The 18,909-nt window shown below is 36.1% G+C and overlaps 1 protein-coding gene across 3 annotated transcripts in view; it reads right to left on the bottom strand.

Moving 5' to 3' along the window:
* Positions 1–219: 219 nt before the first annotated feature.
* PCNX4 (pecanex 4) overlaps positions 220–18,909 on the bottom strand; it is a 40,920-nt gene continuing 22,230 nt past the window's right edge. Inside the window, exons 7-11 of one of the 3 annotated variants that reach the window (XM_032405224.1) lie at positions 18,382–18,742; positions 15,702–15,805; positions 10,686–11,722; positions 10,102–10,288; positions 220–1,051 (exon numbers count right to left, since the gene is read on the bottom strand). In XM_032405224.1, coding sequence (XP_032261115.1) covers positions 800–1,051; positions 10,102–10,288; positions 10,686–11,722; positions 15,702–15,805; positions 18,382–18,742 — 1,941 coding nt within the window. In that variant the 3' untranslated portion in view covers positions 220–799. Of the gene's footprint in view, positions 1,052–8,201; positions 9,567–10,101; positions 10,289–10,685; positions 11,723–15,701; positions 15,806–18,381; positions 18,743–18,909 lie in introns of those variants that run through there. The other 2 variants (XM_032405225.1, XM_032405226.1) reach the window with 2 other exon arrangements.

The raw sequence follows: 18,909 nt of genomic DNA, 5'->3' as shown, positions 1-18,909 counted from the left end.
ATTATAAGTTTTTAAGGTTTGGGACACCTAGGTGGCTCAGTCGTTAAGCGTCTGACTTCGGCTCAGGTCATAATTCCAGGGTCTGGGATCGAGCCCCGTATCAGGCTCCCTGCTCTGTGGGAAGCCTGCTTCTCCCTCTCCCAGTCCCCCTGCTGCTTGTGTTCCCCCTCTTGCTATGTCTCTCTCTGTCAAATAAATAAATAAAAAATCTTTTAAAAAAAAGTTTTTAAGGTTTCTGAATTGAAGTATATGAAAAGAAAATGAATAGATTATATGAAAACACTCAGACCATATTAAATGTCAAAACAAAACAGCACAAAGTTTTGAAAATACTATAAAATTTAATATTTCAAATAAATAAATATACATTATGCAACCTGCAGTAGGATCCATTATCATTACATAAAAACACTGATATGTGTGTATATCTTCTAGGAATGTAAAAATTACATAGTTGTTGACTTCTATAAGGCAAGCCACCTATCACATATTTAAGAAAGCATTAATAAATTCATTACCTAATCTTATACAAATGTTTTATATTTGCTAAAGCCTACCACAATGCATAGGGCGCAAATGTTGGCCAACTACTTCTTTTATGTTAGACAGTTTGTTTTTTAAACATTAAGATAGCTGAGAGAATCAACTTTACAGAGCTTAGCTTTTCTCAGGTATCTGACTTGGAGGAGGAGAAAGAGAAGTCAAGTGAAGTTATGAGGAATCACGTTGTTACTTTTCTAAAATGAAAAAATAAAAACATCTCATTTGATGACAATACACTTACAAGCCAAAATGGGCTCTAATACAAATGTATGGGAAGAGGTTTTGAAGAATAAATTGGATAACCCAGGGGAGGATCAGCTGCTTGTACTGTAAGGTTTCTTAAAAGTAGTGGATGAGCTTGTATACTATATCGCTCCTCATCATCGTTTGTGGCATAAAGCAATTCCCATGACAGATTGGCCCACTGACCTCTAACAGCTTCAGCATTTAACTTCCCAACTTGGATCAACAATTCTTGAAGGGTAAGTACTCTCCCAGTGTAAACTCCCTTTAAAGTATAAAAGGGGGGTGGGGGAGGAGAAGAAAAAGTTATATTCAGGCCTTCACATTTTATTTATAAACTTAGAGAAAAATTCCATTGTAGTTAGGCAAACTTAAACAAAAAATGGTGTATTAAAATATACACATGAGTTACTTGTCTTCAGAATCAAGAATCACCTCTATTTGGTAGCTCTCTGAATAAGCTTGAAATGACAGCCATCCATTCAATAACCCAAACAGCAAAATCTCATCTACTTCTCTTTCCTTCTCTATTCCTTCACCCCATCTGGCCTCAACAATGCATAAGTCATAAATAGTAGACAGTGGACAATCACACAATAGGCTCTTTTTAAAAGTTTTATTGAGATATAATTCACATTCCATACAATTTACTCATGTAAAGTATATAATTCAATAGTTTCTTTAGTATATTCAAATATATATAACTATCTCCACAATTTTAGAACATTTTCATGATCTCAAAAAGAAACTTGTGCTCTTTAGTATTACTCTATCCCTTCATTCTCCCAGTCATAAGCAACCACTAATGTACTTTCTATCTCTATAGTTTTGCCTTTTATGGAATTATCATATGAATGGAATCATAATGGTCTTTTGTGACTGGCTTCTTTAACTTAACATAATATTTTCAAGGCTCATTAATGTTGTAGCATATATCAGTATTTTATTCCTTTTTATGGTGGATAAGCCACACTGTATGTATGGATATTCCATACATATTCCATTGTATGGATAAACCACAATTTGCTTATTGATTCATCAGTTGATGGATAGTTTGGTTGTTTCCACCTTTTGTCAGTTATGAATAATGCTGCTATAAACATCCATGTACAAGTTTCTATGTGGATCTATGCTTTCATTTCTTTTGGGTATATACCTAGGAGTGGAATTACTGAGTCACATGGTAACTCTAACTTTAATCATTTAAGAAACTGCCAAAATATTTTCCAAATGGTTGTACCATTTTACATTTCTGCCAGCACTGTATTAGAGTTCTAATTCTCCATATCCCCACCAATACTTATTTGACTTTTTGATTTCAGCCATTGTAGTATGTCCTTGTATGAAGTGATATCTCATTGTGGTTTTGGTTTGCATTTCTCTCATGACAAATGATATTGAACATCTTTTCATGGGCTTATTTATTGCGCCATTTGTATATCTCCTTTGAAGAAATATCTATAGAGATCCTTTGCTCATATTTTAAATAAAAATGTCTTTTTTATTATTGCATTGTAAGGGTTCTTTAAATATCCTAGTAACAAGTTCCTTATCAGATATATGCAAATATTTTTCCCATTCTGTGAGTTGTCTTTTTACTTTCTTGATTATATCTTTTGAAGCACAAAAGTTTTTACTTTTGATTAAGTCCTATCTATTTTTGTTTTGTTTTGTTTTCATGTTTTTGGTGTTATATCTCAGAATCCACTTCCATATATGAAATCATACAGATTCACTCTTATGTTCTCTTCTATGATTTTTACAGTGTTAGCTCTTATATTTAGGTCTTTGATTTATTTTGAGTTCATTTTTGTATATAGTATGAAGTAACGGCCTGCAGTTGGTTGAATGGTATCCCTCAAAGAAGATATATCTCAGCCTCAATCCATGGTACCTGTAAATCTTGTTCGAAATATGTCTTTGCAGATGTAATTAAGAATCTTGAGATAAGATCATCCTCAATTTAGGTGGCCCTAAATACAGTGGTTGGTGTCCTTAGAAAGGGACGGGAGAACTGACATAGGGGGATATAGGAAAGGTGTCCATGTGAAGACAGAAATAGAGATTGGAGTTATGCTGTCACAAGCCAAGGAATACCAGGAGTCACCAGCCGCTGGAAGAGGCAAGATTCTCCCCTAAAGCCTCTGTACAGAGATTGACCCTGCTGGCATCTTGATTTCAAGCTTTTGACCTCCAGAACTGAGAGAGAATAAATTTGTGTTGTTTTAAGCCACCCAGTTTGCAGTAATTTGTTGCAGCAGCTCTGAAAACTAATACAGGGTCCAATGACCTTCTTTTGAATGTGGCTATCTAACTGTCTCAACACCATTTGTTGAAAAGACTATTCTTTCCCCTTAGAATGGTCTTGGCACCCTTGTTAAAATCAGTTGATCATAGCCATATGGATTTATTTCTAGATTTTGATTCAATTTCCTTGATTTTTATCTCTATCTTTATGCTATTGCCATACTATCTTAATTACTGTTGGTTTGTACAAAGTTATGAAATTTGTGTTAGTCTGACAGTTTTGTTTAAGATTGTTCTGTATAGGGGTGCCTGGGTGGCTCAGTTGTTAAGTGTCTGCCTTCGGCTCAGGTCATGATCCCAGGGTCCTGGGATCGAGTCCCGCATCGGGCTCCCTGCTCCGCGGGAAGCCTGCTTCTCCCTCTCCCTCTGCCCCTGCTTGTGTTCCCTCTCTCGATGTCTCTCTCTGTCAAATAAATAAAATCTTAAAAAAAAAAAAAAAGATTGTTCTGTATATTCAGGGTCCTTTGAAATTCCATACAAATTTTATTTATTTTTTTTTTTTTAAAGATTTTTTTATTTATTTATTTGAGAGAGAGAGAATGAGAGAGAGCAAGCACATGAGAGGGGGTAGGGTCAGAGGGAGAAGCAGACTCCCCGCCGAGCAGGGAGCCCGATGCGGGACTCGATCCAGGGACTCCAGGATCATGACCTGAGCCGAAGGCAGTCGCTCAACCAACTGAGCCACCCAGGCGCCCAATTCCATACAAATTTTAGAATCAGCTTGCCAATATCACAAAAAAGCCAGCTGAGATTCTGATAGGGATTGTACTGAATCTGTAAATCAACTGGGGAGTATTGTCGTATCATTTTGAGCCATGAACATGGGATGTTTTTTTCATTTTATTAAATCTTAAATTATTCCTTTCAACAATGTTTCATAGTTTTCAGAGAACATGTTTTGTGCTTTTCTTGTTAAATTTCTTCCTATTAAATTGTTTTCTTAACTTCATTTTTAGATTGTTCATTCCTAGTGTATGGAAATACAATAGATTTTTTTATGTTTATCTTGTATCCTGTAACCATGCTGAACTTATTAGTTTTAAGTTTTTTAGAGGATTCCTTAGATTTTTTCTATATGCAAGATCATGCTATCTGTGAACAGAGATAATTTCACTTCTTCTTTTCTAATCTGAGTATCTCTTTTTTCTTGCTTAATTACCTTGGCTAGAATCTCTAATATGATGTTTAATAAAAATGGTGAATGAAATCCTTGTCTTATTACTGATCTTAAGGGAAGCATTCAGCTTTTCACCAATAAGTATGATGTTAACTGTGGGTTTTTCATAGATGCCTTTATCAAATTGATGAAACTCCTTGCTATTCCTAGTTTAATTATTTTTAGTATGAAAGGGTATTGGATTTTGTCAAATGCTTTTTCTGTGTCTACTGAGATGATTACATGGTTTTTTTTTTTAATTCAATTGATATGGTATATTACATTAATTGGTTTTTCGATGTTAAAGAAACCTTGAATTCCTGGGATAAATACCACTTGGTCATGGGGTATAATTCTTTTTTTTTTTTTTTTTTTTTTTTTTTAAAGATTTTATTTATTTATTTGACAGAGAGAGAGACAGCGAGAGAGGGAACACAAGCAGGGGGAGTGGGAAAGGGAGAAGCAGGCTTCCTGCCGAGCCGGGAGCCCGATGTGGGACTCGATCCTGGGACTCCAGGATCATGACCTGAGCCGAAGGCAGTTGCTTAACCAACTGAGCCACCCAGGCGCCCCGGGTATAATTCTTTTTATACGTGGCTGGATTCAGTTTGCTATTATTTTGTTACAAATTTCTGCATCCACCTTGATAAAAGATATTAGTCTGTAGTTTTCCCTCCTAGTAATGTTTTTATATGCTTTTGGTATCAGGGTAATACAGGCTTTAGAAAATGCATTGGTTAGTGCTTTTACTTCTATTTTTTTTGGAAGAGTTTGTGAAGAACTGGTATTAGTCTTTAAAATACTTGTGGCGGGGGTGGTGCGCCTGGGTGGCTCAATCATTAAGTGTCTGCCTTCGGCTCAGGTCATGATCCCAGGGTCCTGGGATCGAGCCTGGCATCAGGCTCCCTGCTCAGCAGGAAGCCTGCTTCTCCCTCTCCCACTCCTCCTGCTTGTGTTCTCTCTCTCGCTGTCTCTCTGTGTCAAATAAATAAATAAAATCTTAAAATAAAATAAAATACTTGGTAGAATTGTGTAACAAAGCCATATAGTTTTCAGATTTTTTTTACAGTTAGTATTTTGATTACTAATTCAATCTCTTTAGTTGTTATAGATCTGTTCAGATTATCTATTTCTTCTTCAGTCAGTTTCGGTAGTTTGTATTTGTAGGAATTTGTCCATTTCATCTAAGTTATATAATTCACTGGCATACAAGTATTCACAGTATTCCTTTATAATCATTTTTATTTCTATAAGGTCAGTAGTAATGTCTCTCTTTTTTTCATTTTCTATTTCATAATAACCTTTGTTATCTTTATTAATTTCTTTCTTCTGTTTTCTTTAAGTTTAGTTTACTCTTCTCTTTCCAGTGTTATAAGGTGGAAGGTTAAGCATTGATTTGAAATCTTCTTTTTAAATAGGCATTTTAAAGCTATGAATTTTCCTCTAAAGACTTCTTTAATTGCATCTCACAAGTTTTGGTATACTGTGTCTTCTTGTAATTCATCTCAATGTATATTCTCATTTCTTCTTTGACCACTAGCGACTTAGGCATGTGTTGTTTAATTTCCACATATCTGCTAGTTTCCTCAATTTCTTTCTCTTACCGATTTTTAATTTCATTTCCTTCTGGTCAGAGGATAAACTTTTTAGTATTTCAATCCTGTGAAATGTATTGTTTGTTTTATGTATTAGCATATGATTTATCCTGGAGAATGTTCCATGTACACTTCAGAAGAATGTATATCCTATTGTTTTTAGGTGGAATATTCTATAGATGTCTGTTTGGTGTTTTGGGTTTATAGTGTTGTTCAAACATTCTGTTTTCTGTTGATCTTCTGCCTATTTGTTCTATCTATGACTGAAAGTAGGGTTTTGAAGTCTTAAATTATTATTGTTGAATTGTCTATTTCTCTCTTCATTTCTGTCAATTTTCCTTCATATATTTTGGTGGTTCATTGTTAGCTGCGTATATAATTGTTCTAGCTCCCTGATGGACTGATGCTTTTATCACTATAAAATGTCCTTCTTAATCTCTAATAACATTTTCTATTTCAAAGTCTATTATTTTCAAAGTCTATTATTTTCTGACAATAGTATAGGTACTCCAGCTTTCTTGTTGTTGCTGCTTGCCTGATATGCCTTTTTCACCCTTTTACTTTCAGTTTGTTTGTTTTTTAAAGATTTTATTTATTTATTTGACAGAGAGAGACACAGCAAGAGAGGGAACACAAGCAGGGGGAGTAGGAGAGGGAGAAGCAGGCTTCTCCGCGGAGCAGGGAGCCCGATGCAGGATCATGACCTGAGCCGAAGGCAGACGCTTAATGACTGAGCCACCCAGGCGCCCCTTCAGTTTGTTCTTTTATCCAGTCTGACAATCTCTGACTTTCAACTGTTTAATCTTTTAATGTTACTATTGATATAGCAGGATTTAAGTCTGTCATTTTCCTTTTGTCTTCTATATCTCATCTTTTTTTTCTCTCTAGTCCTCTTTCACCGCTTTCTTTTGCATTGAGTGTATATCTTCTAATAAAGAATTTTAATTTAATGATTTTTTTCACTTAAAATAAGTTATTTCCTCAGTGGTTGCTCTAGGGCTTGCCATAAATAACTTACCAGAATCAGCATTAGTTTACACTAATTCTGGTGAGATAAGAAACAATAATCCTGTATAATTCTATTCTCCTTTTGCCCCTTTTTGTGGTAGTTATACATATTACATCTATAATGTTTCAAGCCTAATAATATATTGTTATAATTATCATTTTACATACTTTTATGTCTTTTAAAGAAACTGAAAGGGAACAAGTATATATTTATTGCTTTTGCTACATTAACTTTTTATCATTTCTGGTTCTCCTTTATTCCTATGGATTCAAGTTATCATCTGGAATCATTTCTTTTGCTTAATACAACTTTGTTTCCACTGACTTCCATTCTGCAATTATTGGCAAATATATCACACTTCTATATGATACAGGCCTAACAATACATTGATATCAGGAAGCATGATGCTTCCAGCTTTGGTCTTTCTCAAGATTGCTTTGGATATTAGGGGTCTTTTGTGGTTCCATATAAATTTTAGGATTGTCTGTTTATTTCTGTGAAAAATGCCACTGGAATTTTGGTAGGAATTGCAGTGAATCTGTAGGCTGCTTTGGGTAGTATGCACATTTTAATAGTACTAATTCTTCCAATCCATCTTTTCATTTGTGTCTTCTTCAATTTCTTGAATCAATGTCTTACAGTTTTCAATGTACAGGTCTTTCACTTCCTTGGTTAAACTTACTCCAAGGTATTTTATTTTTTTGATGTAATTGTAAATTATTTTCTTAACTTCTTTTTCTGATAGCTTGTTATTGGTGTATAGAAACGCAACAGATTTGTGTGTAGTGATTTTGTATCCTGTAACTTTACTAAATTCGCTTATTATTCCTAAGTTTTTTGGTAGAGTACTTAGGACTTTTTATATATAATATCATTTCATCTACAAATAGAGTTTTAATTCTTCCTTTCCAAATTGGATGACTTTATTTCTTTTTCTTGCCTAATTGCTGGGGCAGGACTTACAATACTATGTTGAATAAAAGTGGCAAGAGTGGCATCCTTGTCTTGTTCCTAATCATACAGGAAAAGCTTTCAGCTTTTCACCATTGAGTATGATGTTGGCTGTGGGCTGTCATATGTGACCTTATTATTGAGGTATTTTCCTTCTATATCCACTTTGTTTTCTTCTTTAAGCATGGTTTCTTTCTTTTTTTTTTTTAAGATTTTATTTATTTATTTGACAGAGAGAGACACAGCGAGAGAGGGAACACAAGCAGGGGGAGGGAGAGAGGGAGAAGCAGGCTTCTCACAGAGCAGGGAGCCTGATGCAGGGCTCCATCCCAGGACCCTGGGACCATGACCCGAGCCCAAGGCAGACGCCCAACGACTGAGCCACCCAGGCACCCCTAAGCATGGTTTCTTTCAGTCCTTTGAACATTTTTATAATGGCTACTTTGAAATCTTTGTTAAACCTGACATCTAGTCACTCATAGGCAATTTTCCCCCCTGGTGTTTGGGTCTGACTTTCCTGTTTCTTTTTATGTCCTATAATTTGTGTTCAATACTGCACATTTTATATAACACCACCACAATTCTGAGCATTGACCCCTCCCCTCCCCTACCCCAGGGCTTGTTATTTATTTGCTTATTAGTTTAGTAAGTGGCTGGATGACTTTAGTGAAGTTAATCCCTACTTCCCCCACAAGTGTGAAGCCTTTGATTTTGGTTCCTCAGGGACTGCAGCCTTGTGAATGTCCACAGTTACCATGAGATGGCGGTGGTTTTAGCAGGGCTCTCTTCATCTATTAATTGCTCACACCCAGCTGCTAAGCTCCAATGATTGCCAGGTGGTGCTTTATGTTTTCAACAATGACCTGGGAAGTGAATTGTTTCATAGACTGATCCAATTAAACGTGGGCACATTTTTTGACCCCAGGAGGGCTCTTCTTTACTGTTTCTTTCCCTGGTTCTATTTACCTATTCAGCTTACAGTTTAGTTTATGTCTCTAACAAATTTACCAGTAGCCCCTTAATTACTCTTTACCACAAGCTCCATTGTTTTTGAGAGCATCTTAGGTGTCAATGTATCCACACTGTTGCAAGTAAAATAATTTCCTTTGGGAGACATTTAGAGTTCTCCCTCTGTTTTTAACGGTCTGCTTCCCCCGCTGGGCAAAATGTCTTAGCCAGAGCTCCGTATCTGGGGGTGAGACAATGGCATGCTTCTCTCCAAGAGACACCTCTGCTTTAGGAGGTAGAAGGGGAGCAGCAACCTCAGGTCTTCTTGGCTTGCCTCTCCCAGTGTGGAACCTCCACCTTCCAAGGAGGTGAGGGTGGCCAGGGCCCCATTATTCTCAGTGGCACCAAGTCCAGGGTAAAGCCTCTATCCAAAGAGATGGGTTGGCCAGAAAGGAATTCTCATCTCTTAACTACACATACCCAGAACCCAGCCTCAGAACAGGTAGCTGGAGGTAAGATAAGAAATGTGAAGCCCTGACTTTCCCAGGAAAACAGTCTTCCAACTAGGAGCTGAAATGAGAGGAGACTCTTCTTGTTTAGATCAGTCTGAGGAGTTTCTGTCTTGTTGAGTTGGGAAGGAATAGTCTCTCACTATTCTTCCTGGGTTTTAGTTGAAACTTTTGAATAAATGTTTCTTCATTTGCATATGCCCTTAGGACCATTTCCAAGTCTTTAAATGGTTGTTTTTTAAAACCAACTTTCATTATTTTTGATGGGGAGCACATCTATGGAGCTGCAATGCCAGATATGAAACCTACAATGAGCGTGCAACATTGAATCACATTGTGCACACCTGATGACAGTTTAAACGTAATGAGAACAGCTACTAATTTCTTTAAAAAAAAAAAAAGCTATTCCCTATTTGGAGTCTCTGAATTTTCACAGGTCAGATTTGCTTCAGATAAAACACTGATATCAGCAAAAGGAATATTTTGCCACTTATAATTTTTCTTCTAGGAGTCAAATCCAAAGTGATAATTCATGACTCAAATTTGGCATAGGAATATAATCCATTCAATCAAAGATGTTATAGAAAATTAAGTTTACTTGGTTATCTTATAGGTCAGTTACTGCACAATGGCTACACATTTTTAATTAGCTCATATTAGGTTTGCAAAAGTAAATAATCAGTCATTCTAGGATTGTACTCTGTTGGCCATAAAGTCACAAAATGCCTTAATGATACGATTAATATATCCAGAATGTTCTATCACTTACACTTAGTTCAAATACTTTAGTTCTTTAAGGTCAATATATGAAAATGTTTAAAAACACATTTTTAACCTTACCATATTAGGGTCATATCCCAGAGAAAACAAGTATGGTTTTTCTTGTAAAATTGCTTCCTTCCACTTTTCATCAGATACCAAACCAATGTACCAGTCAGTTTCATATTCTTCAAGGCAGTTAATCAGCTCTTTAAAGTCTTCTATTGGACCTAAGCTTGCTTTATCAATCATTAGTTTCAGAGTATACCTTGAAAATGGAGAAACAAAGAACTTTAGAATTTTTAATAAAATTTATAAAATCAACTTTATAGATGAATAGTTTGTTCAATCGATATTTTTAAGACATTGCACTAAAAGCATACATATTTCAGATAAAAAGATCAGGGAGAAATGATGGAGTGAAGTGAAAGTGAAGAAATCCAATAAGCCATATGAAAAATAGGTTCTCCACATAAACAAAAAGGAAGTAGAAATTAAAATGTACTCCTGATATAATCACAGTACACACTAAGCATTTTTTTTTTTTCATTTTTAGGAAAGTGATTATTTTCTGTAGTTAGAAATGAAGATGTATCTCCTTCTAGGTTAAAAAAAATCAGTATTTTTTTGTCAGTCATAGTTTATGTATAATCAAAATGAATTACCTGAAAGCTTTTAGTGCTAGCTGGAACAGTTCTGGCTTTTCTGTGAGCCAATCCAAGGCAAGAGACCAAGGCAAAACACCACTGTAAACTCTCAATATATGACCAGGACTTGGAACCATATTGTCTACTCCAAATAAACTAAAATAACAAGTCATTACTGCATGAACATAAAAGTCTTTTAAAACTTTGTCCTTTGCAATTTCTTCCAGTACATTTGAAGCATTTTGTTCTGAATGAAAACATTCCAACTGCCTTAAAACAAACTGGTACCACTCTTCTGGAAATAATGAGCTCATCTCCCTCATTTTGGAATTAGGCAAACAGTTAGATGTCCACTCTTCAGGTAAGCTTAACAAGTGAGAATGAGAACAACTGAATTCCACGAGAGGGATATATGCCACATCTTTTTGTTTTCCTTTGTCAACAACAGGGTATCCCAATATAACTGACTTGTAAAGACTGTTTTCAGGAACTGTGCCTATAGAATGATCACCAACCCCCTGTGATTCTACTGATCCTGGAATAGGCAAATTTATACCTGATACAACTTTTAATTGATCTTTTTCTTCTTTTCCTTTTCTGATAGTTGGCTCATCACCAAAAACATTATCATCAGACCAATCATCCAAAATTTCTGAATTTAAACTATCTGTGTCTTCTGGGGATTGGGTTTGTGGTGAAGCATTCAAAGCAGGCAGGATTATTAGAGATGCTTTCCCTTTATTTTCAGTTTTGTGAACAACCTCCTGCACGCTGGGCTTTCTGGAACAGTATTGGACGAGTATCCACACAAGTACTTTAATAAGGTCACCTTTAAATTCTTTTAAATTATCATGAGAATCGATTATGCCAGATAGAACATTCCTGGCATCAGAATAGAGTTTTACTGGCAAAACAGTACAGGGTGTCAAGACATTTCCAAAGTGTTCATTAATAGAACATATTCTTGAATATTCTTGTTCAAAGGCACTTTGAAAAACTTCATCAACTCTTTGAGCTTCAGCAGTATGACAGGATGTCTCTTGCAATTCTAACCCCTAAAGAAGAAATAAGAGGTCCTTGAGCTTATGATCACTTATTACACAGAGAAAAGCAACTACTTTTGTATATGCCCATGGATTGGATTCTCATAATGAAAATATGGAAAATGCAAAAAAATTTCTTTAACTGAAGAGCTACACCTTTACTCAAACTTACTGGCACTTTAACACATTTGATGCTGCATACAGAGATTAAAAATTATGCTATCTTAAAAGAAATTATAGACCTGCCACTAGAAATTGGCAAAACAATTTAATTGGCTATGACCATAATTTTGAAAGACTATATGTATAGTGAAGGTTGAATCACACTTACAAAAAACTTTTTTTTTTAAGATTTTATTTATTTATTTGACAGAGACAGAGGGAGAGAGAGAGAGAGAGCACAAGCAGGGAGGGTGGCAGAGGGAGAGGGAGAAGCAGGCTCCCTGAGGCAGGGCCTGATCCCAGGACCCTGAGATCATGACCCCAGCTGAACGCAGATGCTTAACTGACTGAGCCACCCTGGTGTCCCGCAAAACTGTTTTAAATATAAAATTTTTTTGGAGGGCAAAGGCAAAATTGGAATTATGTAGCATATATAGTAGTTTTGTATCCTACTTTATATGACAGCATTATTATACTGTATGGATATGCCATAATTTATTCAATCATTTTCTTGTTCCAGTTTTTTAATTATAATAACATTATCATCATACAGATTTATGTATTTGGTTACTGTCTGTCTCCTCCAACTATAATGTAAATTCCATAAAGCAGCTCTCTTTTGGTTACTACTATGTCTGCAGTGCCTAAGCCAGTCCTTGACACAGTACTCGTATGCAACAAATACATGTTAATAGAATGAATACCATGAATGTGTTTTTATTTGTTTTTTAAAGATTTATCCATTTATTTGAGGGGGGTAGGGGTAGGAGAGGGAGAGAGTCCCAAGCAGACTCTGTGCCCAGTGCGGAGCCCGATGCGGGGCTCAATCCCATGACCCTGAGATCACGACCCGAGACGAAACCAAGAGTCTGATACGCAACCGACTGCATCACCCAGGCACCCCTGAATGTGTTTTTATGTGAATTTTAAACACATTTTTATTACTTCTTTATAAGGAATCACTTGAAGAGGATGCATCAGATCACTGTTTACTATTATTATTGCTATCATTGTTTATTTATACATTTTTACAAAATTACCAGTGTCTTTAATAAAAGACATTGCTGTCAGGTTGTATTAGGATCCAGAGAAAGAACATGGAATGTGAACATCAGAAGCCATTTTTAAATCATGGCTTTCTTTACCAGGTGTTTGCATACAATCTTGAGTAGATCACTTATCCTGAGATTCCTTTTCTCTTTCAAAGAAAACTAATCCTAGCACATAGGGTTGTGAAGATTTAAGTAATAAAAGTGCTTTGTTGGGGTGCCTGGGTGGTTCAGTCAGTTAAGTATCGGACTCTTGATTTTGGCTCAGGTCAAGATTCCAGGGTTGTGAGATCAAGCCCCACATCCAGCTCTGCACTGAGCATGGAGCCTGCTTCACATTCTCTCTACCTCTCCCTCTGCCCCTCCCCCCTCACAATCTCTCTCTAAAAATAAATAAATAAACAATGGATCGTGGATCACCACATCAAAAACTAATGATGTATTGTACGCTGACTAAAATAACATAATAAAATTTTAAAAATAAATAAATAATTTTTAAAAAAGTGCTTTGTAAACTTTAAAGCACATAACATATAAATGATGGTAAGATGGTACTGCTAAGCCACCTTGTGTCCAAAAAAATGAAAAGAAAAAAGGACTGCCATCAAAAAGTGTATCTTTACACATATAATAGAGCACAAAAGATCAGTAAAGGACCCACATTATTAGGCATTATAAAACATACCATTTTAAAAATAGAGCCTAAATGAAGCAATGAAAATGCCCTCAATATTTTTTAAACATTTTTTTTTTTATTATGCCCTCAATATTTTGCATGAGATTTTGCCTTCTCTTACTTATACAGGTTAGACCAGGTTCTCAAACTTTAGGTGAGTCAGAATCACTGGAGGGTAGTTAAAACATAGGTTGCTGGGCCCTCCTCTAGTTTCTGATTCAGAAGGTCTGAGGTGGTACCCAAGATTGTCCATTTCTAATAAGCTCCAGGAGATGTTAATATTCCTAATCTGGAGAACTGAATTTTGAGAACCACTGGGCTAAAGAAAAAGCTTATTAGTCACCAGCAATTTTATCCCATCTGTGCTAAGACAAAAAATTCATTCATTCACCACTATTCATTCAACAAATATTTATCAAGGGCCTATTATGTGCCAGACACTGTTCCAGGGGCTTAGGATATATCCCTTCAGAGATTCCTGCCCTTGTGACAATTACATTATAGAGTAAAGGGACACAGACATTCAACAACGAAAATAAGTAAATTATATAGTTTGTTAGAAGGTATAAGTGCTAGAAAAATAGAAAAAGTAAAGCAAGCCAAGGAGGACTGGGAGTGCCAGAATGGGAGTGGGAATACAATTTTAAATAGGATAGCAATAGTAGATTTCCTGAGGTAACATTTGAGCAAAGACTTGAAGGTGGTAAGGGAGTTAGCTGTATGGTTATGTGAAGGAAGAGCATTCCAGGTAGAGAGAATAGCCAGTAGGCTGGAGTAGAGTGAGAGGATTCAAGCAGTAGATGAGGCCAAGAGGAAATAGAGAGCCTGACCATTTAGGGCCTTGGCTTTTACTCTGAATTAAAAAAGAGATCCATTGTAGGGTTTGGAGTAGAGAAGTGACATGAAATGAGTTAGATACTAAAGATCACTCTAGTTGAGAACAGACTATAGGGAGGCACAGGTAGAAAGAAGCAGGGAGACCAATTAGGCGGTATTGCAATTACCCAGGAAAGAGATAAAGATAGCTAATAGTAGGGTGGTGAGAAGTGGTGGGATATAGGATATGGCTTAAAGACAGAGCCAACGGGATTTCTTGTTGGACTGCATATGGGGTATGAAGGTAAACAGGAGTGAACTATCACTGAACTAAAGCCCAAATGTTTTGGGGCTGAACAACCAGAAGGATGGAGTTGTCACCAAGGACTGCTAGGCTCTGGGGTAGTCTGATGTTAAGAGGTCAAGGAAAAAAGGAACGCTTGGGTGGCTCAGTCGGTTAAGCGTCTGCCTTGGGCTCAGGTCATGATCCCAGGGTCCTGGGATTGAGCCCCGATTCTAGCTCCCTGCTCAGTGGGGAGGCTGCTTCTCCCTCTCCCCCTTTATCGTGCTCTCTCTCTTTCTAATAAATAAAATCTTAAAGAAAAAAAAAAGAGGTCAAGGAAAAGAGAAGGAGCCATCAAAGGAGACTGACAAGGACTGACCCATGAAACAAGCTAAAAGAAGGCACTGTGTCAAATGCTGCAAACAGGTCAAATAAGACCAGGTCTGAGAACTGATCATTGGATTTGGCAATGTGATAGTTATTAGAGACGTTGACAAGAGTAGTTTTGGTACAGTAATAGGCAACAGGGTCAAAAACAGAGTAAGTTGAAGAGAAAATGAGAGAAATGAAATTTGAGATTTGATTATAAGCAATTGTATTAAGGCATCTTGCTTTAAAAAGAGGAGAAAGACATGGTGTAGCAGGTACGGTAGTAAGGATCAGAAGAGGTTTTTTTATTAAGTTGAGAATGCTTATGTGATATAGGAGTGAAAAAATATTCCTGAGTCACACTTTTGAGATGCACAACTAGATAAGGATATAAAGAACAAGCCTGGACAAAAAGGGGGCAGGTACATTTTGTTACTATGCTCTATTATACAATCAACACTAGTCTACCTATCAATATGTGCATACTGAAACACACTTTAAAAATCCCTAGGTGTTTTCACAGGTAATTAATTGATACTCTTAAGTTGAGCTCTTAAGTGTATGATGTGTCTGTAACAGGTAAAATTTTACACATGTGCTATAAAAATACTAGAGAGGTTTCAAATGTACATTGACCTTAATGTTAATACAGCAGTAAGTATAACCACATTCTAGAATCATTATCCATATTAAACGATCCTGAAAACGGCCCAAGTAATGAGACCCAGGTAAGAGGAGACCTAAAACAAATTAGAAAAAAAAAAAGTAAGTAATATTCAAGCTTGTTTTATTTTGCCATGTGAATCTTCAAAACTGATAAGACACTTGGAACTGATTCATTGCTACTTTTATTCGCTATGTCAAGAATACAAACAATTATTCATTGCATATCAGGGGGCATTAAATTAAGCTCTTTACAGGAATAGGAACAGTTAAAAGAGAAAATCTATAGGTAATACTACATAAAAATTCAAGGATATATTTTCCAGAGAAACAACAAATTAGAACCTGCTATATAAAATCCTAAATACAGTAGGAAAAGTATAAAAGTACTAAATGTAAAAAATGTATAAAAGCCAACTTCAAATTATTTATTTAAAGCATTTTGGACATTTTTTATGAACACACATATAAAAATGTTTTGTGTACTAAAAATTTACATAAAATGCTACTACCACACTATACAAAAACTTTAAAAAATTAGTTTTCTCTCAACATTACATCTCTGAGATCTGCGCATGTTGACTGCAAATAGCTCAAGTCACTCGTACCTACAGTTGAGAATTCACTGTATGATTACAGCTAAATTTGAATATTCATTTCTCGTTAATAAGCACATTCCATATATTGCCAAATTTTTTTCTGTTTTACATAATACTGCAGGGATTACCTTTGTGCAAGTCTGCTTAGACAACATGCTGTACAGTAAAGAGTTAGCATAGCAGAACTGACTGCTACCCTTTAAAAGTCCTGTTTGCAAAGTTGGTTGATGGCTGGCATCTGAGAACTTGAGTTTCGGAAGAATTCTCACCACCCTTCCTGATAAAAGTCTCATTGTGTCTAAACAGTTTGTACAAACAATACAGTTTATACTGAACACCTGCTTTCCTTCTGGGAGTCTGGAATCTTGGTACACGCTAGGCAGAGGGTGCCTACGTGACCATGCCCCAATAAAAGCCCTAGGCACTGAGTCTCAAATAAACTTCTCTGGTAGCCACCATATCACACATGTTGTGACAATGTGTGGCTGGGGAATTAAGCATGTTCTGTGTGATTCCATTGGGAGAGGACATCTGGAAGTTTGTGCCATGTTTTACCCCACGTAATTTTTCTCTTCATTGATTTTGTTCTGCGTCCTTTCACTATAATAAATTGTAGCCACAAGTACAAATGTATATTGAGCTCTACAAGTCCTCTTAGTGAATCATCAAACCTGGATATGGGCTTGGGGACCCCCAAAACACATGTGCAAAAGTTTCTCTAGAATTAGAATCTAATTAGAATTATGGAATCTAAAACTGAATCCCTAGGCCATGGGATACGTACACCTTTACTACAGTCTATTAGTTTACTCTTCAAGGTGTATTTATTATACAAATTTATATTCCCTTCCAGCAGGGTGTGAAAAGTTCCTGTTCCTCATACCCTAGCCAATACTTGGTAATGTCAGACTTTTACATTTCTGCCAACCAGATATGTGTGAAATGTTATCTCATTGTTTTTTTTCCCCCCAGGGATACTTCATAACACACTTCTTGGCTGAGTGTAATTGATTTGATAATAAAGTATAATTTCTACCTCAGGTATTTATTACTTTAGATATGAGTCAAACCTCACAGGTATTTTTACAAGTGACATAGTATTATATAATAAACATTAATTAGAACTGGATGAAAAGATTAAAAGTGTAGAATATTTTCTATGACAAAGAAAAATGATTATTCATTAAAAAATTTGTACTACAAAGTTTTTCCTAAATTACCTCACACATTTAGATAACAAAGAGATAATCAGAAAAGTTCAATCCAAGTAAGCATTTCATTAAAATTCTAATTTGAAATTGCTATTCTACCTGGAATCGGTTTGCCAAGATGTCACTGGGTATTCTAAAACAAGTTTCAAGGGCTAAGGCATATGGTAGGAGACAACATACTACTGTCATCAGCTTGGGCATTATTTAAAACCAACCTCAAGAAGTACAATATAGTTGAATTTGTAGTTAGCATACAATGAAAGCACTGACTTATAAAATTAGTTCATCCTCATAAAAAAAAAATATTTTCTTACTGATACTTGCATAGTACTTCATTTTAGGCTACTGATCATTGACCACAGCTTTTGTTACCTTGCCCTGTACCCTTGTCAGACTGCTTAGGTTGCTATACGGTACCTAATAAGATACGAACAAACTCCCTTAAGCCCTTCAATCTGATATTATATAAAGCTAATTTTTACTATTTATGGACCTAAGCCATTGCATCTACTTGCAGTGAACTCACTATAAATTCATGGAAATTTGGGGAGAATAAGGTGTTTTCATGGTTCAGTGGTGGGACTATAACCTGATTTTATTCAAGAAAATCTTCTTTAAAAAATGTCCAATCACCTTAATGAAACTTCCCCTTACTATTTTTATGACTTTATTTACCTCAAAATAAGAAGCAAGAGAGAAACTTCTATTTCATAGTCCTTCTGCCATCTATCAAAGTATTAGAATCTATATAATGGTTGGATCAAAAGACTTCTTCTGTATATTCACTTTTTTGTATTTTAAATGTATTCGTGAGGATTTTTTAAGCACAACCCATTTACTTACCTAAACTCCCAGTGGCCATTGCAGCCTGCAGCGCAGCGGTCAGACTTGGGACCATGTGGGCATAGTACACTGTGTCTGCACACACGCAGGCTGTGGCGCCCACTGCTCCCGGCCAAATCCGAACAGGTCGGGGAAAGCCCACCAAGAACAAAGGAAGGGTGAAGAGGGGGAGTAAGGGAGAGGAGAGCAGCGTAGAGAAAACGATGAAAACCAGCACGAATGGAGAGAAGACAATGTTGAGTATACATAAAGTGGTGGTTGACTTTCGACGTTTTTTCTCAGTCAACGATGCCAAAAGTATGGTCACAGCAAACTGCAGCTTAGAGATGAACTGAATCAGACGATCACGCATGATACCAACCTGTAGAGATGTAAAAATGATTTTTTTAATTCTGAAAGACTTCATGAATTCTCAAGATCATATAAGGAAAACTGTATAATTTTATTATTGCTGCAATATTTTTGAGGAAATAGCCCTTATATGAGATTCTTTGTTATAATTTTCTCCAACCTCACAAGTAATAAATG

The sequence above is a fragment of the Phoca vitulina genome, unplaced genomic scaffold, assembly GCF_004348235.1.
Source record: "Phoca vitulina isolate PV1807 unplaced genomic scaffold, GSC_HSeal_1.0 scaffold7, whole genome shotgun sequence".
Taxonomy (NCBI): Eukaryota; Metazoa; Chordata; class Mammalia; order Carnivora; family Phocidae; genus Phoca; species Phoca vitulina.
The sequence above is the reverse complement of the archived record's forward strand: the minus strand, read 5'-3'. Positions and strand labels throughout refer to the sequence as shown.